The sequence below is a fragment of the Leucopleurus acutus genome (assembly GCF_964270905.1).
Source record: "Leucopleurus acutus genome assembly, chromosome: X".
NCBI classification, from domain to species: Eukaryota; Metazoa; Chordata; class Mammalia; order Artiodactyla; family Delphinidae; genus Leucopleurus; species Leucopleurus acutus.
In genome coordinates this window covers 102,945,621-102,964,827 of record NC_139148.1, presented here as the reverse complement: position 1 = coordinate 102,964,827, position 19,207 = coordinate 102,945,621, and the positions used below count along the sequence as shown (strand labels likewise).

The following is a 19,207-nucleotide window of genomic DNA, read 5'->3' as shown; positions in this document are numbered from 1 at the left end:
CGCCACAACTACTGAGCCCACGTGCCTAGAGCCCGTGCTCCGCAATAAGAGAAGCCACCGCAATGAGAAGCCTGCGCACTGCAACGAAGAGTAGCCCCTGCTCGCCGCAACTAGAGAAAGCCCGCACACAGCAATGAAGACCCAACACAGCCAAAAATAAATAAATTAAAAAAAAAAAAAGAATGCTACCACTTGTGCTGACGTATGTATGCTTGCGTCTTCACAGATGATCTCTGGAGGGGACCGGCGGAACGCGGGAACAGGGATTACATTACCTGGGGGTGGTTAGGGAACGGTGGTGGGAGGGCGACCATGTTGCCACTGCAAACCCTTTATGCCTTGTGAGTTTGGTATCAGAGACACATGTTACCTGTATATTACCTCTGCAAAAAATAAATGACGTAAGAGGGAGAGACAAACGTGAAGACATGTAAATGGGGAAATAAACAGGATAAGGGCTCACAAAGGCGTGTCCAAAGAGCTTTGGGTTGTGGGCAATGGAAGATCCAGGACATAAAGACTGAACTTACCAATTTGTCTTCCTGGCTTGGGACACAGGCCAGGCTTTAGCCATGACAGTTATTTCCAAGAGGTCTTTTTACCATGTCCTAGCTAGGAAAAAAACCTGTATGTTTTCTAGTCTTTTTTTCCAAACATGTCACATGAGGAAACTGCTAACCTGACAAGAATTCGGAGGCAGGTGAGGCCCGCCCAAGGCAGAAGGGATTTGGCCTCCTTCCACAGGCTTTGGCCTCCTCCTCCCTCTTCACAGACAAAGGTGACCACGTGGATAACAACCATTCACCTGGCAAACACACACCTGGCCCCAGCCGGGCCCGCCCCGGGCACAGAGAAGTGCTTCCCAACAGGCTCGGTGTCCAGCTGGTCGCCGCCCAACACCACCTGCTCACCCTGGCCTCAGTCGGCTGAGGAACTGGCGCAAGTCTGAGAACAAGGGTCGAGAAAGCAGGTTCTGGTGGTTTTCAGGATAACAAGTGGACACAGTCAGTTTTCTAGTGTGGACTGTTTTTTCTGGATTGTATGCTGACAGTCTTTAATCCTGGTCTGACTTTCCCTCACATGCCCGTCCCCCAGGATACCTGCCGGCTTCCTTTCTCCAAAGCCCAACGGGTCTGCTGGGAGAAGAAGAATAATGTGAGGACCATTATGACCACCACCCTTACGGAATGCTTCCGTGGGCCAGGCTGGGGCTAAGTGCTTTACATGCGTTGTATTTCACGCAGTCTTCACAAACACCCAGGGAGGAAGGGACTCTGGCTCTTTTCGTTTTACAGATGAAGAAACTCAGCTTCAGAGAGACAAAAAGCTAGTAAGTGGTGGTGACCAGACAGTGTGGTTATGAGCCTGTAACCACGGTGCTATTAAGGCTTTTATGCACTCTGAGGTACTGCCTCTCATAAAGTTCATTTTATTTTTTATTTTATTTATTTTTTCTTTGCGGTACACAGGCCTCTCACTGTTGTGGCCTTTCCCGTTGCGGAGCACAGGCTCCGGACGCGCAGGCTCAGCGGCCATGGCTCACGGGCCCAGCTGCTTCGCGGCATGTGGGATCTTCCCGGACCAGGGCACGAACCCGCATCCCCTGCATCGGCAGGCAGACTCTCAACCACTGCGCCACCAGGGAAGCCCTATTTATTTATTTTTGGCTGCATTGGGTCTTTGTTGCTGCGCGCAGGCTTTCTCTCGTTGCGGCGAGCGGGGCTGCTCTTCGTTGCGGTGCGCGGGCTTCTCATTGCAGTGGCTTCTCTTGTTGCGAAGCACGGGCTCTAGGCACATGGGCTTCAGTAGTTGTGGCACACAGGCTCAGGAGTTGTGGCACACGGGCTTAGTTGCTCCGTGGCATGTGGGATCTTCCCGGACCAGGGATCGAACCCCTGTCCCCTGCATTGGCAGGGGGATTCTTAACCACTGTGCCACCAGGGAAGTCCAAAGTTCATTTTAATATTAGCCTAATCCAACCCTATTTAGGAAGGGAAATGTGCTGCCAAAAAATCACTTATGATACCCTAAAGCTAAATATAAAAGGCTTTTCTGTTGTCTCTTGTTCGGGGCTATTTAGGCCAAGGCTTCCCTCCAAGGGCCTAGGTAACCAAGGGTTATATGGGTGCATACCATTTGCGCAGACAGGAAATGAGCCCAGCTCAGCTGGCCCTGAGTCAAGGCCTGAGAAAGATCTGCTTATAAAATCAGCATGGAAATGGAAGCCTTAGACCAGGCCCTGGGATTTAAAAATGCCAAAAACCTCCTGCCAGTTTACCGCCCCTGGGTTGGGAGTGGGGAAGGTGCTACCTGGGATGAGCATTTTGCAGCTGATAGCTGAGGATTTTGTGGGTAGAAGCTGACTTCTAGGTCCCTTTGGGTCATCACCTTGGAATTGTTGATACGTGTTTAGGGTCCAGAGCAAAGAAATTTTCTGACTCCCTTATTCCATACTCTCGGTTTAGTCCCACCGGGGCTTCCCCTGCCTGGAGAGAGCCCTGGGGCCCTTCTCTTCCTTAGCTTGCTGTCGTTAATTTTGTGTCGACTAGGCTAAGGGATGCCCATTGTTTCTGGGTGTGTCTGTCAGGGTGTCTCCGGAAGAGATTAGCATTTGACTCGGTTGTAGAAGTAAAGATGGTCCGGTCACCCTCCCCGATGTAGGCGGGCATTATCCAATCTGTTGAGGGCTCCCCACCCCAAAAGAACAAAAAGGCAGAAAAAAGTCAAATCTGCTCTTTTCACTTCATCCATCTTCTACTTCCCTCGGACATTGTCGCTCCTGGTTCTTGGGCTTTTAGACTTGGACCTGGACTTATGCCATCAGCCACCTGGCTCCCAGGCCTTCAGAGTCCAACTGAGTTACATCACCAGCTTGCAGATGGCAGGTCTTGGGACTTCCTGGCCTCCGTAATCACAGGAGCCAATTCCTATTTTATGTATACATTCTGTTTCTCTGGAGAACCGTGACTAATACACTTGCGCTCATGGCTTTGCTTTCCTCTTCTAACATGCTGAGGCTGGAGACCAAGAGGACTTCTCTAGCAATAATCACTGGAGACACTCGCTCATATCACTTCCCTGGCTTCTTCATGCTGAGGTGAGGACTCAGCTGCCTCCCATGCCTGGCCCACAGGTCCTGCTGCACCGGCCCCATCGCAGCAGCCTCCGTCCTTGCCAATGTAGACCCGGCGAGCCAGCCGCGTGAAGTCACCTGCCAACTCTGAAGACATCGGCCCTTTCCTTCTGCCTGGAATGCCCTCCCCGCTCTGCTCTCACAACTCCTGCCTCTTTACCTTCAACAACTCAGGGTAAAACCCACCTCCTACGCACGCACCTGCCATTGTGTCTTCCAAGTTTATTCAATATGTAGCACATTGCTTTATTGTTACTATTAACAATAACGAGGACTCCAGCTACCGTTCATTGAGCGCTGTTTGTTAGGCTCTCTCTCATTTACACATTATCTCATTGAAACGCCACAACTGCTCTGTGAGGCGGGTGCCGTTATTACTCTCCCCATTTTCCAGATGAGGAAACTGAGGCTCAGGGAGGTTAAGTGGCTTGCCCTAGGACATGGAGCTAAGAAGTGGTAGAGCTGGGATCTGAACCTAGGCCACTCCGATCCCAGAATCATTCTCTGAACTAATGTGGATTCAGTTCGTTAAGGGAGTCCAGAAAGCACTTGTATCCTCACTCTTTGCAGTAAAACCCACTTGGGAGGTCTCTGCATCTTTCTGACCTCATACCTGTCTCCCCTTTTATTTCTTATTATTAATTTATTTACTTACTTACTTTTATTTATTTATTTTTGGCTGCGTTGGGTTTTCGTTGCTGCGCACGGGCTTTCTCTAGTTGCGGAGAGCAGGGGCTGCTCTTTGTTGGATGCGAGGGCTTCTCATTGCGGTGGCTTCTCTTGTTGCGGAGCATGGGCTCTAGGCGCGCAGGCTTCAGTAGTTGTGGCACGAGGGCTCAGTAGTTGTGGCTCGCGTGCTCTAGAGTGCAGGCTCAGTAGTTGTGGCACATGGGCTTACTTGCTCCAGGGCCTGTGGGATCTTCCTGCACCAGGGCTCGAACCCGTGTCCCCTGCATTGGCAGGTGGATTCTTAACCACTGCGCCACCAGGGAAGTCCCTGTTTCCCCTTTTAGTTTGCAGCCATTTCCAGGCAGTCTCCTTTCAAAAATAACAAGTCCCCTTGCTTCTCCTCTTCCTATCATCCCTTTCCATTTCCACTGCCACCGCCCTAGCCTGTCCTAATCCTCTCCGAGTTACAGCAGCCTCGCACCTGCACCTCCTCCCTTCCTGCCCTGCAGCCCACACCTCACCCCACCTTGCATAGGAGGTTCCCGCTGCCTACAGGGAAAAAGTTCAAAGTCCCCAACCTTCCTCTCAGCCAAAAATACTGACTGATGGACTATTGTGCACAAAGCAGTCCTCCGAAATCTGCTCCAGCCTCAGGGCTGTGATCACAATGGCTACCGAGTGTCCCTGTGGGTTGCCGCGGGTGCTTTATACACATCCCGTCATTGAATCTTCAGGACAGTCCTGCGAGGTGAGGATTATCATCAGAAGGGAAAATGAGTCTCAGGGATGTTAGACAACTCTGTGTCCCTCTAGTTTCCGTTCGTCTGCTTGTCCTGACTCGTGATTCATGGGAAGCTTTGGTCTCAACTTGGCCAAATTAATTCACTCCCTCCCTCCCTTTCTCTCCTCCCTCCCTCCCCCCTTCCTTCCTTCCTTCCCTCCACAAATACTTATTGAGAGCCTACTACACGCCAAGGACGGGATACGATAGCAAAAAACTACCTGCTGGCACTGGCAGTTTCCAACCACTCATTCCTTCCTGCCTCGCACCTTTACAGGCATTCCTCTGCCTAGATGCTCTTCCCGGTGTTTCTTTACCAAAATCCAATCCAGTTCTCAAGGCTGATCCCGAGACTTGTGCCCATGGTGGAGCCTCCCCTGACCATCTACCCACAGTGATTTCTGGAGTCATTCATTCGACACTTACCATCTGGATAACTCAAGTGTCTGGACAAGTCACTTGGCACACGCCAGACCTTCTTGTATCCTTAACTTCCACGTTTATGTATGGATCTTGTAACCTTGAGTTAACTGTTCACCTCATCACCTGGGAAACATTTTCATCCTCCTCAAGAAGCATTTACCCGAGTGCCTACTATGTATTTTTAGCAGTGGAAAAAGTGATGAACCTTTGTGGAGCCTCTTCGATTTAACAAAAAGCTTTCATAAATATTTTATCATTTGATTGTCACAAAACGCTACCACTTCCACTTAATTTTTTTGACTTAAAAATATAATATAAATTTCTCAGTAAACAAATATATTCTCCTCATGAAAGTGGAAAAATTATAGGTCTGGCTACAGTAGATGTTGATCACCCCTACTCCACCCCACTCCAGACCCTCTTAGAGATACGTATGAAGACACTGAGACTCAGAGAGGCGACACGATGTGCCCAAGGTCACGCAGCTAGCATGTGGAAATTTTCTGACTCTCCATCTCGTTTCCATTTTTCCACGCTGCCTCCCATGAGGGCAAGGACCTTGTTTATATCTCTGTGTCCCGGGTGCCCAGCACAGGACTCTGCCCTGAAGCCCGGGCTTGGCAAATGTTTCCATATCCGTGGGCTTCCCTGCAGACCGGTTTCCTCTGCACAAGGCACTGCCTCTGGAGGTGGGCTATATCAGTCCCACCCGGTTAGTGAAGGCTCAGGTGTCAAGGGAGGCCATGCAGGCATCCCGCTAGGCGCCCCTTCTGCCAACCCTGGGCTCTGTTGGCAGACATCGGGGACCCCGAGAGTCTCCCTGGGGAGTCATTACAGCGGGACCTCGTAGAGGCGAGTCAAGTGTTCGCTGGGCACTCGCTATGTGGCTACCGGTGCGCCAGGGGCCGCGTGTGGTGCGGGGGAGAAATACAAGGTATGATATGTTGTGAAGCCAAAACTTCCCAATACATCCGACACAGCGAACCAGCCATCACATATCCGAGTTCTAAATTATGCAAGCGCGGATGATGCTTTAGGGGATCAGGGGAGGAAGACTGTGGTCGAAGTGGTCAGGGCAGGCTTCTTGGAGGAGGTGGGTTGGCCCGAGATGGTTGGAGAGCTGCCTGCGTTTAGGGCGCCGCACTCGCAGCCGCCGGGCAGCAGCGCCGGGCCGAGCAGAGAAGCAGCGCGCCCTCTGCAGGCAGCTGCGAGGAGGCGGCTGAGCCCGGCGAGGCGAGTTTGCCGTTGGCGGCGGCGGCGGCGGCTGCGCGGCGGGTCTCCTAGCCCGTATCTCTCATCCAGCCTTGCGCTTCCAGCGGCTTTCAGTCGCCATCATGCCCACAGCAGCTGCGTTTTCCCCTCAGGGTGTGCCCGGCCCTCCTCTCTCCTAGGTAGCTGCTTTCAGTCGCCCCCGTGGCGGGAGGGGACATCTCCCTCTGCTACTCCTCCCCCACTCCCCGTCCGCAGCAAAGACTATCGTAGCTAACATGCCGAGAGCGCCTCCTACAACGTTTCCCTTGAAAAAACCAGCACCTCAAGGGACGAGGCTGGCGGTCTCCAGAGAGCCCGGCCGTCATTTAACACTTAAGCACGTACTCTGTGCCAAGCTCTGTTCCATGCGCCTCGCAAGTACTGACTCATTTAATCCGCACTACAGTGCTCTTTTTGACCCCATTTTACAGCTGAGCAAGCTGAAGCACTGAGAACTTAGCACCTTGTCCACCGCCTGGCCTCACAGCTGGAAAGAGGCAGAGCCATCTTCTAACCACTACACCAAGGCGTCTCCTGATGCTGCAGACCACTCTCCTTCATCGGATGTCCCTGGTCATTTTCCAGGAACCACATAATCCTGCAGTGCTTCCTGCTCCTCTCTTAAGTGGGGGGCCTCTGCTTTAAGGGTTTTCAGCTGCAGGTGCTATATATATATATATATGGCTTGCCTCAGTTATCCACATCTGGAAAATGGTAATCATAGCACCTGCATCATAAAGCAGCTGAAAGGATTAAATGACAGAATCCATACACAATTAGAAGAGTGTCTGGCCCACAATAAAAAGCTCTAGAAATGACAATGGGTGAGCAGTAACAGAGCAAGTCCCTGGGGGCTTCCCACCCACCTTCAAGAGAGCAAACCCACTTGCCTTCAGAGCAGATCAAAGAGGGCCACATTCACTCTAGGGTTCTCATCGGCTTTCTGTGGCTGGGTCTGTCTTAGAGGCTGGGAACATCAGGCCCAGGCACAGGAGTATGTCTGGCCTAATCAGCCCTAATAAGTCACGTGGGTGTGCAGTCGGTACAGCTCTGATGGCAGCGTCCTCAGGTGCCCCAGTAACATGCCTATTCCTCTCCCCTTGCAGTGGCCTGAGTCATCTTGTGTGACAGTCAGTGTTCAGCATTGTCACCATCACAACCAGATACCCATCAAGCACTTACTATATGGAGGGATCCGTGTTTGGGGTTCGTGACTGAATAGGCAAGCATACAGGTTGCTAGGAGGACTTGCTGTGGAGTCATACCTATTTTTCACACAGATTTGGGGAGGGGGGTTTCTAAGACCGTGGCTCTAGCATGGACAATATAGCAGCAGTGTGGGAACCCAGTGATTTCCAAACCCCTGCTATATCCACAGCCTCCCTCTACGGCCAGGAGCTGGGCAAACAATAGATGCCAATCAAGAAGGCCCTGTGCAATTTATTACTGCAGAGTCGTTCCCAGGGAACAAGATGCTGGATCCAGCCAGTATTCACTCCTGAGGGAGCACAGTTTACATGTTCATTCATTCATCCTCTCATTCATTTCTCCCTCCAATGGACATTTACCACACATCCGCTATGTGTTAAGTTCTCTGCTCCATGTTAGGAATGTAAAGAGGAACGAGACATAGCCCCTAACGGAGACAGACAAGTAAATACTTAGTCATCATACAATGACACAGACATTATAATTCATTTGCTTAATAATTTCTTGAACAACTACTATGTGCCGGGCACTGTTCTAGGCACTGGGGGTACAACCATGAATTGAACAGACAAAATTCCTTGGCTCATGGAGCTGACATAAGTAGACTACTTCAGCAGTTCAAAGGAAAGGGCAGCGACCACTGGCTAGTGGAGTCTGGGAAGGCTTGCAGAAAAAGGCGTGATGGCAACTAGGTCCTGAAGGACCGTGCCTTGACAGAGAGGTAGGGAAGGGCAGGTGGGGCGGAGCAGAGGGCGGGTAACTGCGGACAAAACCGCCTGCCATTTCAGTAAACAAAGAATGTTGCCCGCCATCAGGCCAGGGGCCACTGCAGCTGCACCCCCAGCCCAACACGGCGTGCCCTGAGGGGAATTCAGAAAGGAGAAAACCGGGATACTGGCTAAAGATAGTTAAGATGCATATCTAAGGAATGATTTCAACGAGCCCAGATTCTTGCATCTTCCCATACACAGAAAAGTGCTAAAATCATTAACTTGAGGTGCCTGTTTTTGTAATTAGCAGTAATCTTTTGATGTTCAACCACATTTTTTTTTTCCAGCAAAAACTCCTATATATCCCGGCCCCTCCCTTGCCTCTTTGGAACAGTTCCTCGGAGCTCTCTAAGCTGTCTGAGAGGCAGTCTCCCCGGGTGCAGTCCTCAGTAAGGTCCCCGAATAAAACATAACTCACGACTTTTAGGTTGAGCGTTTTTCTGTAGTCCACATAATAGTACAGCAAAGCTTAGAAATATGAACGTGAATGCCTGGTGAGGGAATGGCAAGCAGCTTGGTTTGGGACTTTGGAGCATGAGTGGAAGTAGCAGGACAAGAGGCACAAGTTACTGTCTCTCCATAGCTGGTGCAATCAGCTAAAATAGACCAACGCCCGGGTGTCAGCATTTTGCTGAGACGCCCCCTCCCAACCCCTAACCCTGGCAAGAGGTGAGGGGGCGCCAAACACCACGTGGTCATGTGGTTGTGTTAGTTAGGTCGGGCCTTACCCAATGGCTCAATAACCCAATAACCCCAGCCTCAGGCAATAACATTAGACGGGCGCTTGCTCAGTGCCTCCTTTTAAAAGGAGGGTCTGGGGGCTTCTCTGGTGGTGCAGTGGCTAAGAATCCGCCTGCCAGTGCAGGCGACACGGGTTTGAGCCCTGATCCGGGAAGATCCCACGTGCCATGGAGCGACTAAGCCCATGAGCCACAACCACTGAGCTTATGTGCCACAACTACTGAGCCCGTGTGCAACAACTACTAAAGCCTGCGCGCCTAGAGCCTGTGCTCCGCAACAAGAGAAGCCCGCGCACCCCACAAAGAGTAGCCCCCGCTCGCCGCAACTAGAGAAAGCCCGTGCACAGCAACGAAGACCCAACACAGCCAAAAATGAAATAAATAAAATAAATTTAAAAGGAGGGTCTGTCCTGAAAAGCTTGAGAAACTTGAATAAAATCAAATGTAGCTTTAGGTTCAAGTAATTATTCTTAAACAATAATTGTTAAATTGGCTGGAATAGTAAATAACCCATACTCTAAAAATGAACTCTGTAAACAGTGCTTTGGTTATTACAATTTCTATTTAATTGAATATTTGTCAGGTGAATTTTGTCTGTTGTTGAAACTAGCCAGCTTTCATATTTTAATATATTTCATGACTGAAAATAAGTAGTTGGACAGGATAGCCTTGAAGTTCTCTTTGAAAGTCAAGGACAGCTCAGAGTACGTTACCTCACCTCTTTAAGCCTCAGTTTCATCAGCTGTAAAATGGAGCTAATAACAATACCTACCTCTCAGGGCTGCTGAGAGGGCCAGGAGAGTTAATCCATGCAAAGTGCTTGGCACAACATTGGCATATAGGAGGTCAAAATAATTAGCTATGATCCTGATTCTGTAGTTTTAGAGAAATCATGGTATTTGGTTGTATCGATTGTTTAATCAGCAGAAGCAGGCTTAACAATCCAATACGTCTAGATCTAGAAATTCTGAAAAGGGCCACAGTCCTCGGTAGAAGACTTAAGAAATGATATTGTATCCGATTCTGTAAAAATATTTATATATGTGTGTGTGTATAACTGAATCACTTTACTGTACACCTGAAACTAACAGAACATTGTAAATCAACTACATTTCAATACAAATTTTTTAAAAAAGAAACCAAATGGTATTGTAACCCAAACAAGAAAAGTTGATTCCCAATCTTCCTGGCAGACAAAATGAGGCACTAACCCATGATGAGGTGTGATGTGACCCAAGACAGACAGAGAAACATGGAGCTGAAGTGGGATTACAATTTCAATGGCCAAACTCGCAGCTTTTAAATCCTAATTGGCAAACAGCATGCTTTTACCCAGAAGTGCAAGCACTTTTACCCCCGACCTTCACTTCTAGGGTAAGCCCACTACAAGGCTCAATTTTTGTAACAAAGGGACTCCTGATTCCTGAACTTAATTGCAAAAGTGAAAGGATACCTTTTGCTTCCAAAGGTCTTGGTGTGTTGCCTCTCCCCAGCAGCTTCTTTCCCTAGGGAGTCACATCATAGACTTGGGTAATCAGGCCGGGACCTCATGGATTCCTTGAAATACTACAAGAGCAAAGGGAACCCCGGTGATCCCATAGTGCCCCTGGGCCAGCAGGGCAGTGGGGTCTGGGTATGAGGCAGGATGGATTTATTTTTGGCCTTTGCTCCCTTGAATAGTCAGTGTTGTAAAATAAGTGCTCTACCTTAGAGTTCAGGATTACCACTATAACCACGTTTCTACTCAGTCCACTCCAAGTGTCCTTTTCTTTCTTTACAACCTTTACTTTGTTCGTGTGTGTGTGTGTGTGTGTGTGTGTGTGTGTGTGTGTGATTCACTGTCTATAGGACATGTGGCATTTTCTTGAGACTGTTTCAGAAATCTGTAGGTCAGGGATAAATCCATTACATCAGTCTCCCATGAATGAAACAAAAATCATTTAAAGAATTCCAATAAAACAATAACAGTCATAATAATAGCAAAACTGTGTAAAGCGGGTGCCCACATTGTTCTAAGAACTTTACACATATTAACCTTGCTAATCTTCACACTATTCCTATGAGGTAGGTACTGTTGTTATCCACGAATGGCAGATGGGGAAACTGAGGCACAAAGCAGTTAAGTAAAAATTGGATAGCTGTCGGGAAGTCCCTGGAAGTCCAGTGGTTAGGAGTCTGTGCTTCTACTGCAGGGGGCACGGGTTCGATCCCCGGTCGGGGAACTAAGATCCTGCATGCTGAGTGGTAAGGCCAAAAAAAAAAAAAAAATTGCACAGCTGTCAAGTGAGAAAGTTTGGTATTTGAAAATGAGACCTCTAGTCCAAAAGAGTCTCATGAGCGAGTCCTGAGTGGGAAGATGGGGAGCAGTGGGGAGACCAGGTGACCAGGAAGTCCCAGACCTGGGTGACGCCTCTGCCTGATGCACAGGGCTGCCTCCAAATTCCTTTATCTATTCCAGTTCCATCAGCAGGAGTAGATGCAGGTTTTGTGGGGATATCAGTTTATATAGTTATATATAATCTGGGTGCCCTCTTTTTAAAAACACAAACATATCTTTTGAACATTTTACAAAACCAGATGACCAAATGAATATATTGCCACGGTGCCTCCCAGGGCGGGAAAGGGGCCCGTGCAAGGCGGTGGCTCCGAGGCTGAAGCATCGTTAGGTTCGCGGCATGTCTCTCTCTGCCATGACAGAGTACATTTGCCCCTCACCCAGCAGGGCATTGGAAGCTCATTTAGACGGAAGACTTGCCCTTTTCACTCCCAAACACGAGGCCCTCGGAAGTTGATCTGTCAAGAGTGGTCTAGCACAGACTTTGCCCTGGTTATGTCTTTATGGCCACAACTATCTCCGCTGTGGGAGTGGAAACATTAGAGACGGTGAAACATGTTGGGAGATTAGATCCCACAAGTTCCCTTAAATCTCAACAGTGCTAAATTTCCTCCCTGCATTACAAAAGTCACACAAGGAAATGAAATCCCAGGATGGACGCTCACCATCAAAATGAGACCCCTCTTCGACTGACAGCCATGGAGAAACCATGGATTAATACTCTTTTCATGTCACTCAGTTGTGTCTCCGAAGAGGGAACAGTGAAAATACTGCCCAGTCTGTCACTTGAACATTGTTTATATTTGTTGCCGGGATACCAAAGGCTCTTTTAAGCCTTTGGCTAAGAAGAACACCATGCATCTGAACTTGTTCACCTGCACTTAAAGCAAATGGCTGAAATGATGGGCAAGCTCCTCCAAACATTTTGAGTGGACCGCAAGGCATTTTTGTGTGTATCCAGAAATTGTAGCATCCAATATTTGTTGTTCCAATAAATGTCCACCTGCATACCGAAGTGCACATTACACATAATAAAATGAGGCTCTGAAAAGACCGAAGTTAATTATTTTGAGGTAAATCAGACCACCTTTGACCCAAACTCTGAGCTGTAATTTTGTTGCTCAGCTTCTTGGTCCTGAAATTAACGTAAATCTTTACATTCGTAATTTTATTTGCCAACGCCAACCCACCCACACAGTCTGCAAATGACTGTTCTGAGTCAGAGACTATGCACTTAACGACTGTGTTAGATATTTTAAAATGTTCTCTGGAAGGATTCAATCACCTAATCCCAGTCCTTTCTCAGATTCTGCTTTATGTAAAACTGATGGACCCAGAGAACATCTAAACTGGAAGGACTTTAGAGGAGAAATTAAGGTTGTGATGTGAAAAGTGACTTGCCCCCGGGTCACTCAGCGACCAAAGCTAAAAGCGCAAAGGAAAGTACTGGCTTCCTTTTAAGGTTTTAATAAAGGGTCACACTTAGAAATCCTTGCTCAGAGTCCAGAAGCTACCCTTTCCCTACCCTCCTGCCTCTGACAGCGTCTGTGAGTCCTGATGCCCACAGTCTGACACCGGTCTAAACGAATCATGCCATTTTGAATCCAAGCAGTCAGAATATGATTCAGATAAAAACAAATCAGCTACTCTTACAAGATGCATTACATTTTTTTTTGGATGGATAGACAAGAAACTGTTCATAATGGTTACTTTTGAGGAGGGGGATTAGGGATGGGAGAGGGAGGACAGGGAAATGTTTGCTTTTCATTTTATATCTTTTTTTTACTGTTCAACTTTGATGACCATGTACAGATACTGTGTTGAAAACCTAAAAAACAAATTAGAAATACTATGCTCACAAACTTCACAGGAGAAATGCAATTTACCACAGGAACACGGACGCTTGAAAATCTAGCATCCGGTACAGCAATACTTTAAGATTTTTTCTACTGAAGTGTCCATAATGGCAGAGAAGGCTGAAAGGTTTCCCCCTGGGGTCTGAGGGCAGTGCCAGAAATGGTCCTCTATACACAAGAACTCTCTTTGCCCCTTTAAAACACATTCAAATTGTGCAATAGACTCTCTAACATATCCGCATCTCTTTTAATACAAAAATAATGGCTTAAATGACTTACCATCCACGACAACTGCCCCTGTGGGGAGACACCCCTGGTTTCTTTCTCCAGCGGTTGGAGCACCCGGAGCACACTGCCTTCAGTGACTGGGCGGAGTGGCCCCTGGAATGGGGAGCACGGCTGTGTGCGAGCTGACCTGTATTCTGGCTCTCTCACCTGGAATCAGGCTTCACGGATGCTGTTAGGCTTTGAATAGTAACAAAACAACGGCATAAATTAGGGGGTTGCTAAGATTGTGTACCATCAATGTTCGCATGAGCATAATGGACATAATGAATTCTATAGCACTATCCTGCACAGCTTGGAGAGATTAAAACCACTTTGTCTTTAAATTAAATTTCAAAAATCATTGAACAACAAGAATAGAAAGAGAGGAAAAAAAACACCTCATCTGTCAGCCACCCAATTGTAGGAAGCGCCACTTCTTTCTTTCTGATCATTAATGCTCGGTCCTAGGTTTATTTTAATAGCTGCCAGCTCAGTGAGTCCACATCTATTGTAATAACCATAAAGGGGGCTTGGGTTCTCTTGTATTGTGGTTTGCAGCCCTAAGTGGAGAGCCTCTTATCCCCTTTCAGGAACAAATTCTCTGAAAAAGACCTAAGCTGAAGTTTATTTTATATAAATTCTGCAAAAAATAGTACGTGTAGGCTGTTGCAGAGAAAGAAAAGTGGATTTGAATTCATTTTTAAGTAGTTCTCTGCTTGGGCAGATCTTCATTCAACAAAATGGATGTCTGATTATGAAAAAGTCACATGAGTGCTTACTAGATGCCGGGCGCCATATTGATCGCTCTACACGCTTTACGTTACTTAACCCTCACTCCCAACACCCCTAGGAAATATGGCTAGCACTATTAAATCCCCACTTTACAGATGAGGAAACTGAGACCCAGGATAAGTGACTCGCCCAAGGCCATACAGCTAAATAAGCAGCAGAGCCAGGATTCAAATCCAGGTACTTCCGATTCTGGAGTCCCTGAAATCTTAACTGTCTCGTAATGATTATCACAGTTACCATTTACAGTGTTTATTATGTAGATGCTTTGCATAAATTATGCTTTGCATACATTCTTTAATCCTTGAAACAACCCTCGGAGGCAGGCATTATTATTCTCATTTTATAGAAGAGGAAAACTGGGGCTGAGAGAAATTAAATAACTTACCCAACAGCAGAGCAAGTGGCAGAATCCACGCCTGATGCCAGTAGAGTCCTGGGTTTTTCTAACAACTTTATTACCACACCTTTTACACGTAAACACTATATATTTAAGGTATACAACTTGACGATTCGATATGTATACATTGTGAAGAGTTCTCAACAACTAACCTATACTACAATTAAGGTGCTTGGCCGGGGGACGCATAACAAACTCTACGATCCCCTGGGCACCAATGCCTGTGATGCAGACCCCGTCTGTGAGTGGCACTTAAACATGCCAGCGTGCGAGATGTTCCTCAGGAATGTTTTACCTGTGCACATGGACCACCGATCCTATCACTTTCTACTTTGAAATGTTGTGGCTTGACAGCCACGGTGCTTTATTCTTCATACAAATCTCGTGTTACAGGTAAGATCCACTGGATTTCTGAGGCCTTATCAAGAGCTACAGAAATTGCAGATACTCTCACGTGGATCCCAAGTAAGGGTTTATCCAAAAAAAACAAATGTCCTCCATCGACTAGGCTTATTTGCATGTTAGGCAAGATGCAGATGCTCCATTTTCTCTTTGTAAAATGAGTTTTGAGGTCGCGGCAGCTCTCTCCATAATCGTTAACAGCACTGCCATCTCAGCACCAGGTAACTGTGCCAGCTCTAATCCTCTGCTTTGAACAGGATTAAATTAAAATGACTTGAGACAGGTGAAGATAGATGAGGGAAGGCAACTGGACAGAAGTTGCTAGCCGTTACCACCTTATGTTTTACAATACTTCTGTTGAAATGAGGTGAAATTCATAGAACCACCATTCTAAAGTGAACAGTTCAGCTTATATTTCTTGATTAATAACCACAAGATAGGAAAGCTGGGTACATAGTACTTTTTAGAGAAAGCTCATCAGCTATGACTGTCCACGGGCAATGGACCAATGGTTTTTTGGATGCTTTGGGTCTGAATTTCACTTTGCTAATGTATTGGGAATGCTGATGGGTCACACGACCGAGCTATTCTTCGCTAAGTAGAAGAAAGCGCTTCACCTCAGGAGATACTGTAGCATTTATTAAACAGGTAGCATTTTACTCAAACACAGCACTTACTGAATTATAAAATGTACTTTTACATGAAAATAAACCACAAACAAAATTATATTTCAGGTATTTTTTATTTCTTCAAATTTGTTATTTCATCAGGAGTGACTAAAATAAAAAACATAATTGTGTCCCATCATCGTCATGGAAATGGCTTTAAGAGAAAACTGGTCAGGTGTATATTATTGCTTCCCATTTTCAACCGGTAAATAGTTGCCATTGATAAATAGACAGCCGACAGTCTGTCAGGAATGCTCAAGATATGTTACATAATACAACATGCCTGTTCACAGAAGAAGAAAAACTAGGAAATAACTTATGTGAACTTCTTGATTTCATCATACAAGACAAGCACAAAAGCACCACCCATGCCTCTGAGGACATTGGACCACGCGCCCTTGAAAAAGGCTTTGGCTCCTTCGTCACGAGCAATCTTCCTCCAGCAGTCAAGTGTGCCTGTGTACATGATATCCGCTGCAAAGGACAAAGACAAGGAGCTGGTGACCTGAGGCTGATGAAACATCCTTAGGTTTAACTAGACTAAACCAGAGCCCCACCTCTAAGAGCTAATGTCAGTTTTTAAAAATCCAACACTGACACATTAGTGTGGGCAACACTGAAATCTTCATCTGGTGACTAGAGAACAACAGGGATATGTAGACTACCCGCTGGTCTTAACCTCTAATACCATGGATGCCTCTTGGGCATAAGCACCCAAAGGGCCCACTCAAAGGCAACTGTGCAGTAGACACAGACCAACCAACCCCATCTGCGATCTCAACAGATTGCCATTTTCAAAGACAGGCACGGCTAGTTTGTGCCCATGCTCCATGCCCACATCTTCGTCTTCTGCTCAAGTGGAACTTACTTCCTTTGCGCCCTGACTGCATCATCATGCGGCGACGCACTGTGTCAAACGGATAGGAAGTCAACCCAGCAACCGCTGTGACGGACTGTGCGATCATCCAGCTGATGAAGATATGCGTATTCTTGGGATCTGGAAGCATTCCTGAGGATAGAAAAGAGACACTTTGACCAGAAAGCAGAGTCCTCCTGACTTGTTGTCTGCCACATCCCCTCATCCCCAACATCTCATCTGTACACAAAGGGCTGTACTGGGTGACCGTGGCTTCCATCGGCAATTACAAAGAAATCTCTGGCTCCTGGAAAATCAGGATGGCACAACGATCTTATAAATGATCTCACGAGAACACAGTTTTGAAGCACACAGCAAACTTACCCTTCGCAGTGTCATAGATACCGAAGTAGGCAGCTCGGTAGATGATAATACCCTGCACAGACACGTTAAAGCCTTGGTACAGGCCCTTAATCCCGTCAGATTTGTAGATCTTAACCAGGCAGTCACCAAGGCCTCTGAATTCCCTTTCAGCTCCAGCTTTGCCCACGTCGGCTGCTAGACGAGTACGGGCAAAGTCAAGAGGGTACACAAAACACAACGATGTGGCCCCGGCGGCGCCACCTGATGCCAGATTCCCTGCGAAGTAGCGCCAAAACTGGGTCCTCTTGTCCACACCACCCAGGAAGATCTGCTTGTATTTATCTTTGAAGGCAAAGTTGAGAGCCTGGGTGGGGAAGTATCTGATGACATTGGCCAGGTTACCACGCCAGAAGGACAGGACTCCCTGCTCCTTGGGGATACGAACCACGCAGTCTATGATGCCCTTGTATTGCTTATCTGCAGTGATTTGCTTGCTGGCATGCTGCACCTGACAGATAAGGAGGAGGCCAACAGGGAGAGTTATAACCATGGGGAAGGGAAAAGCGAGGAGAATATATCATCTCAATAGACACCCTTAAAGGTTAGCTGGCTCCCACTTTCCCCAAATCTAGTCTTCTATGTCACACAGGCTGGACGCCCCCCAAACCTCTGACGCTGTCACAGGTGGAAGAGGTGATCTGCACCCTTAGAAGCATTAAGCCTCCATCCCTTTGGATGGGGAGGAGGCACCCTCAAGCGGACCCGTGACCTTTAAGCCTCGGAGAAAAGTCATTACCTCAGACCCAGGTTCAGAAGCATCAGGGCGAGGCCCACGTCGGGCGCAGTCACCTTGGTGACCGTGGCCTACGCCTCAGGGTCCCCGGAGCGGCTTCCCTCCCGCTCTGGCCCCCCTCCTCTCCTGGAGGTGACCCGTGGGCCACCACCCCTACGCCCGTGCAGGCGCGCCCTCTAGAGCCGGAGCGGGAGAGCGCGCCGCGCAGGACGCCAGGCCGCGGGGACGCGCCGGCGGCTGCGCGGGGGAGGACGCAGAAGGGACACGCGCTTCCCTGCGCCGGCTTCCGGCCCGGCTAGGTCAGAGCGCGGCGGCCGGCTGTGAGGCAGCTCCACCGGCCGCACGGCCTCCACGGGGCTGCTATCTCCTTGCCGCGACCTTGAGGTCTTCGGTAAGGGCAGGTGTCCCTCTTTTCAGTGCCGGCTTTCAGGCTTAGCCCTTGACCTCAAGGCCCGGGAGCCAGTCACCCCCGGGCTGTCCCATCCGAATTCGCTGCCTCCGGGATGCCCAGGCCCTGGGCTTCCTCCCCCGACCCTCCGCCCCTGACCCTTTCCTAGATCCTGAACTTCAGATCACTAAAGCATCTCCCTCAAGTCTGCCTTTTGGTCCGACCCTGCGGCCACCCCTGCTCCCACGCTGCCACTTCCCTGGACTGGTCCAGAGGGTTCGTTCTCCCCAGGCCCTGGGGCACCGCTTCCCGCGCGACCCCCTCCCCCCACTTCCTGGTCGGGCTCTCCGATTCCGGGACGTACCTGCAGCAGCAGCTTGACCCGCTCGATGGGCGCTACGGCGGTCTTGGAGATGGCCGCGGCCACTCCACCTGCCAGGAAGTCCTTGGCAAAGGACACGGCGGCATCTGTCATGTTGGAAGGAAAGAGGAGGCGGGCGACTGCGGGAACAGTAAGAAACCGGCTTGGACTCCGAGGCTCTGGGGCGGAGCGAAGCAAATGGCCGATTTATATAGGGGAGGCCGGCGCCCGGGCGGCCGGCGTCGGGGGCGGGTGCCGGGGCCGCTGAGTGGCTCAGCGCGCGGAGGGAGGAGCCATGGAGTCGGGCACCGGCCGCCCTCCGCGTCTACCCGGTTCGCCCGCAGCGCCTGACCCGGCCCGAGGAAGGGGCGGCCCCAGAGAGTACCCGGCCCGGACGCGGGACCCTGGGGGAGGCCTGGGGGCGCGGAGGGAGGGGAGGTCACGACGTGCCTGGACAAGGGTGAGGCGCGATATTTAAGGGGACTCCAAAGAACAAACACCCCCCTCCCAAACTTGGTAGTCAAGATAAATAATATTTAATGCAATATTTTAAAGAAAGATTCGTGTAGACAAAGTATGGCGCTCTGGCCGGTCGCCTGTTTTTGTAAATAAAGTTTACTTGGAGCCCCAGGGCTGGAATGAGGGTGAGGCAAGTGAGGCAGGACCCTACAAGTGCAAGATGGGAGCCTGTCTTTATTATAAATTTCGAAACGTTGTTCATCATGGATTTTTGTATTCCTTTTGATATTTTAA

General features: G+C 48.8%; 1 protein-coding gene across 1 annotated transcript; it reads right to left on the bottom strand.

The window, feature by feature from the left end:
* Positions 1-15,754: 15,754 nt before the first annotated feature.
* SLC25A5 (solute carrier family 25 member 5) lies at positions 15,755-18,626 on the bottom strand. Its single transcript, XM_082864591.1, has 4 exons — positions 18,458-18,626; positions 16,934-17,420; positions 16,562-16,702; positions 15,755-16,167 (listed from the first exon to the last, which is right to left on the bottom strand). The coding sequence occupies exons 1-4, from the start codon at positions 18,566-18,568 to the stop codon at positions 16,010-16,012; spliced, it is 897 nt and encodes a 298-aa protein (XP_082720717.1). The 5' UTR covers positions 18,569-18,626; the 3' UTR covers positions 15,755-16,009.
* Between the last annotated feature and the right edge of the window lie 581 nt (positions 18,627-19,207).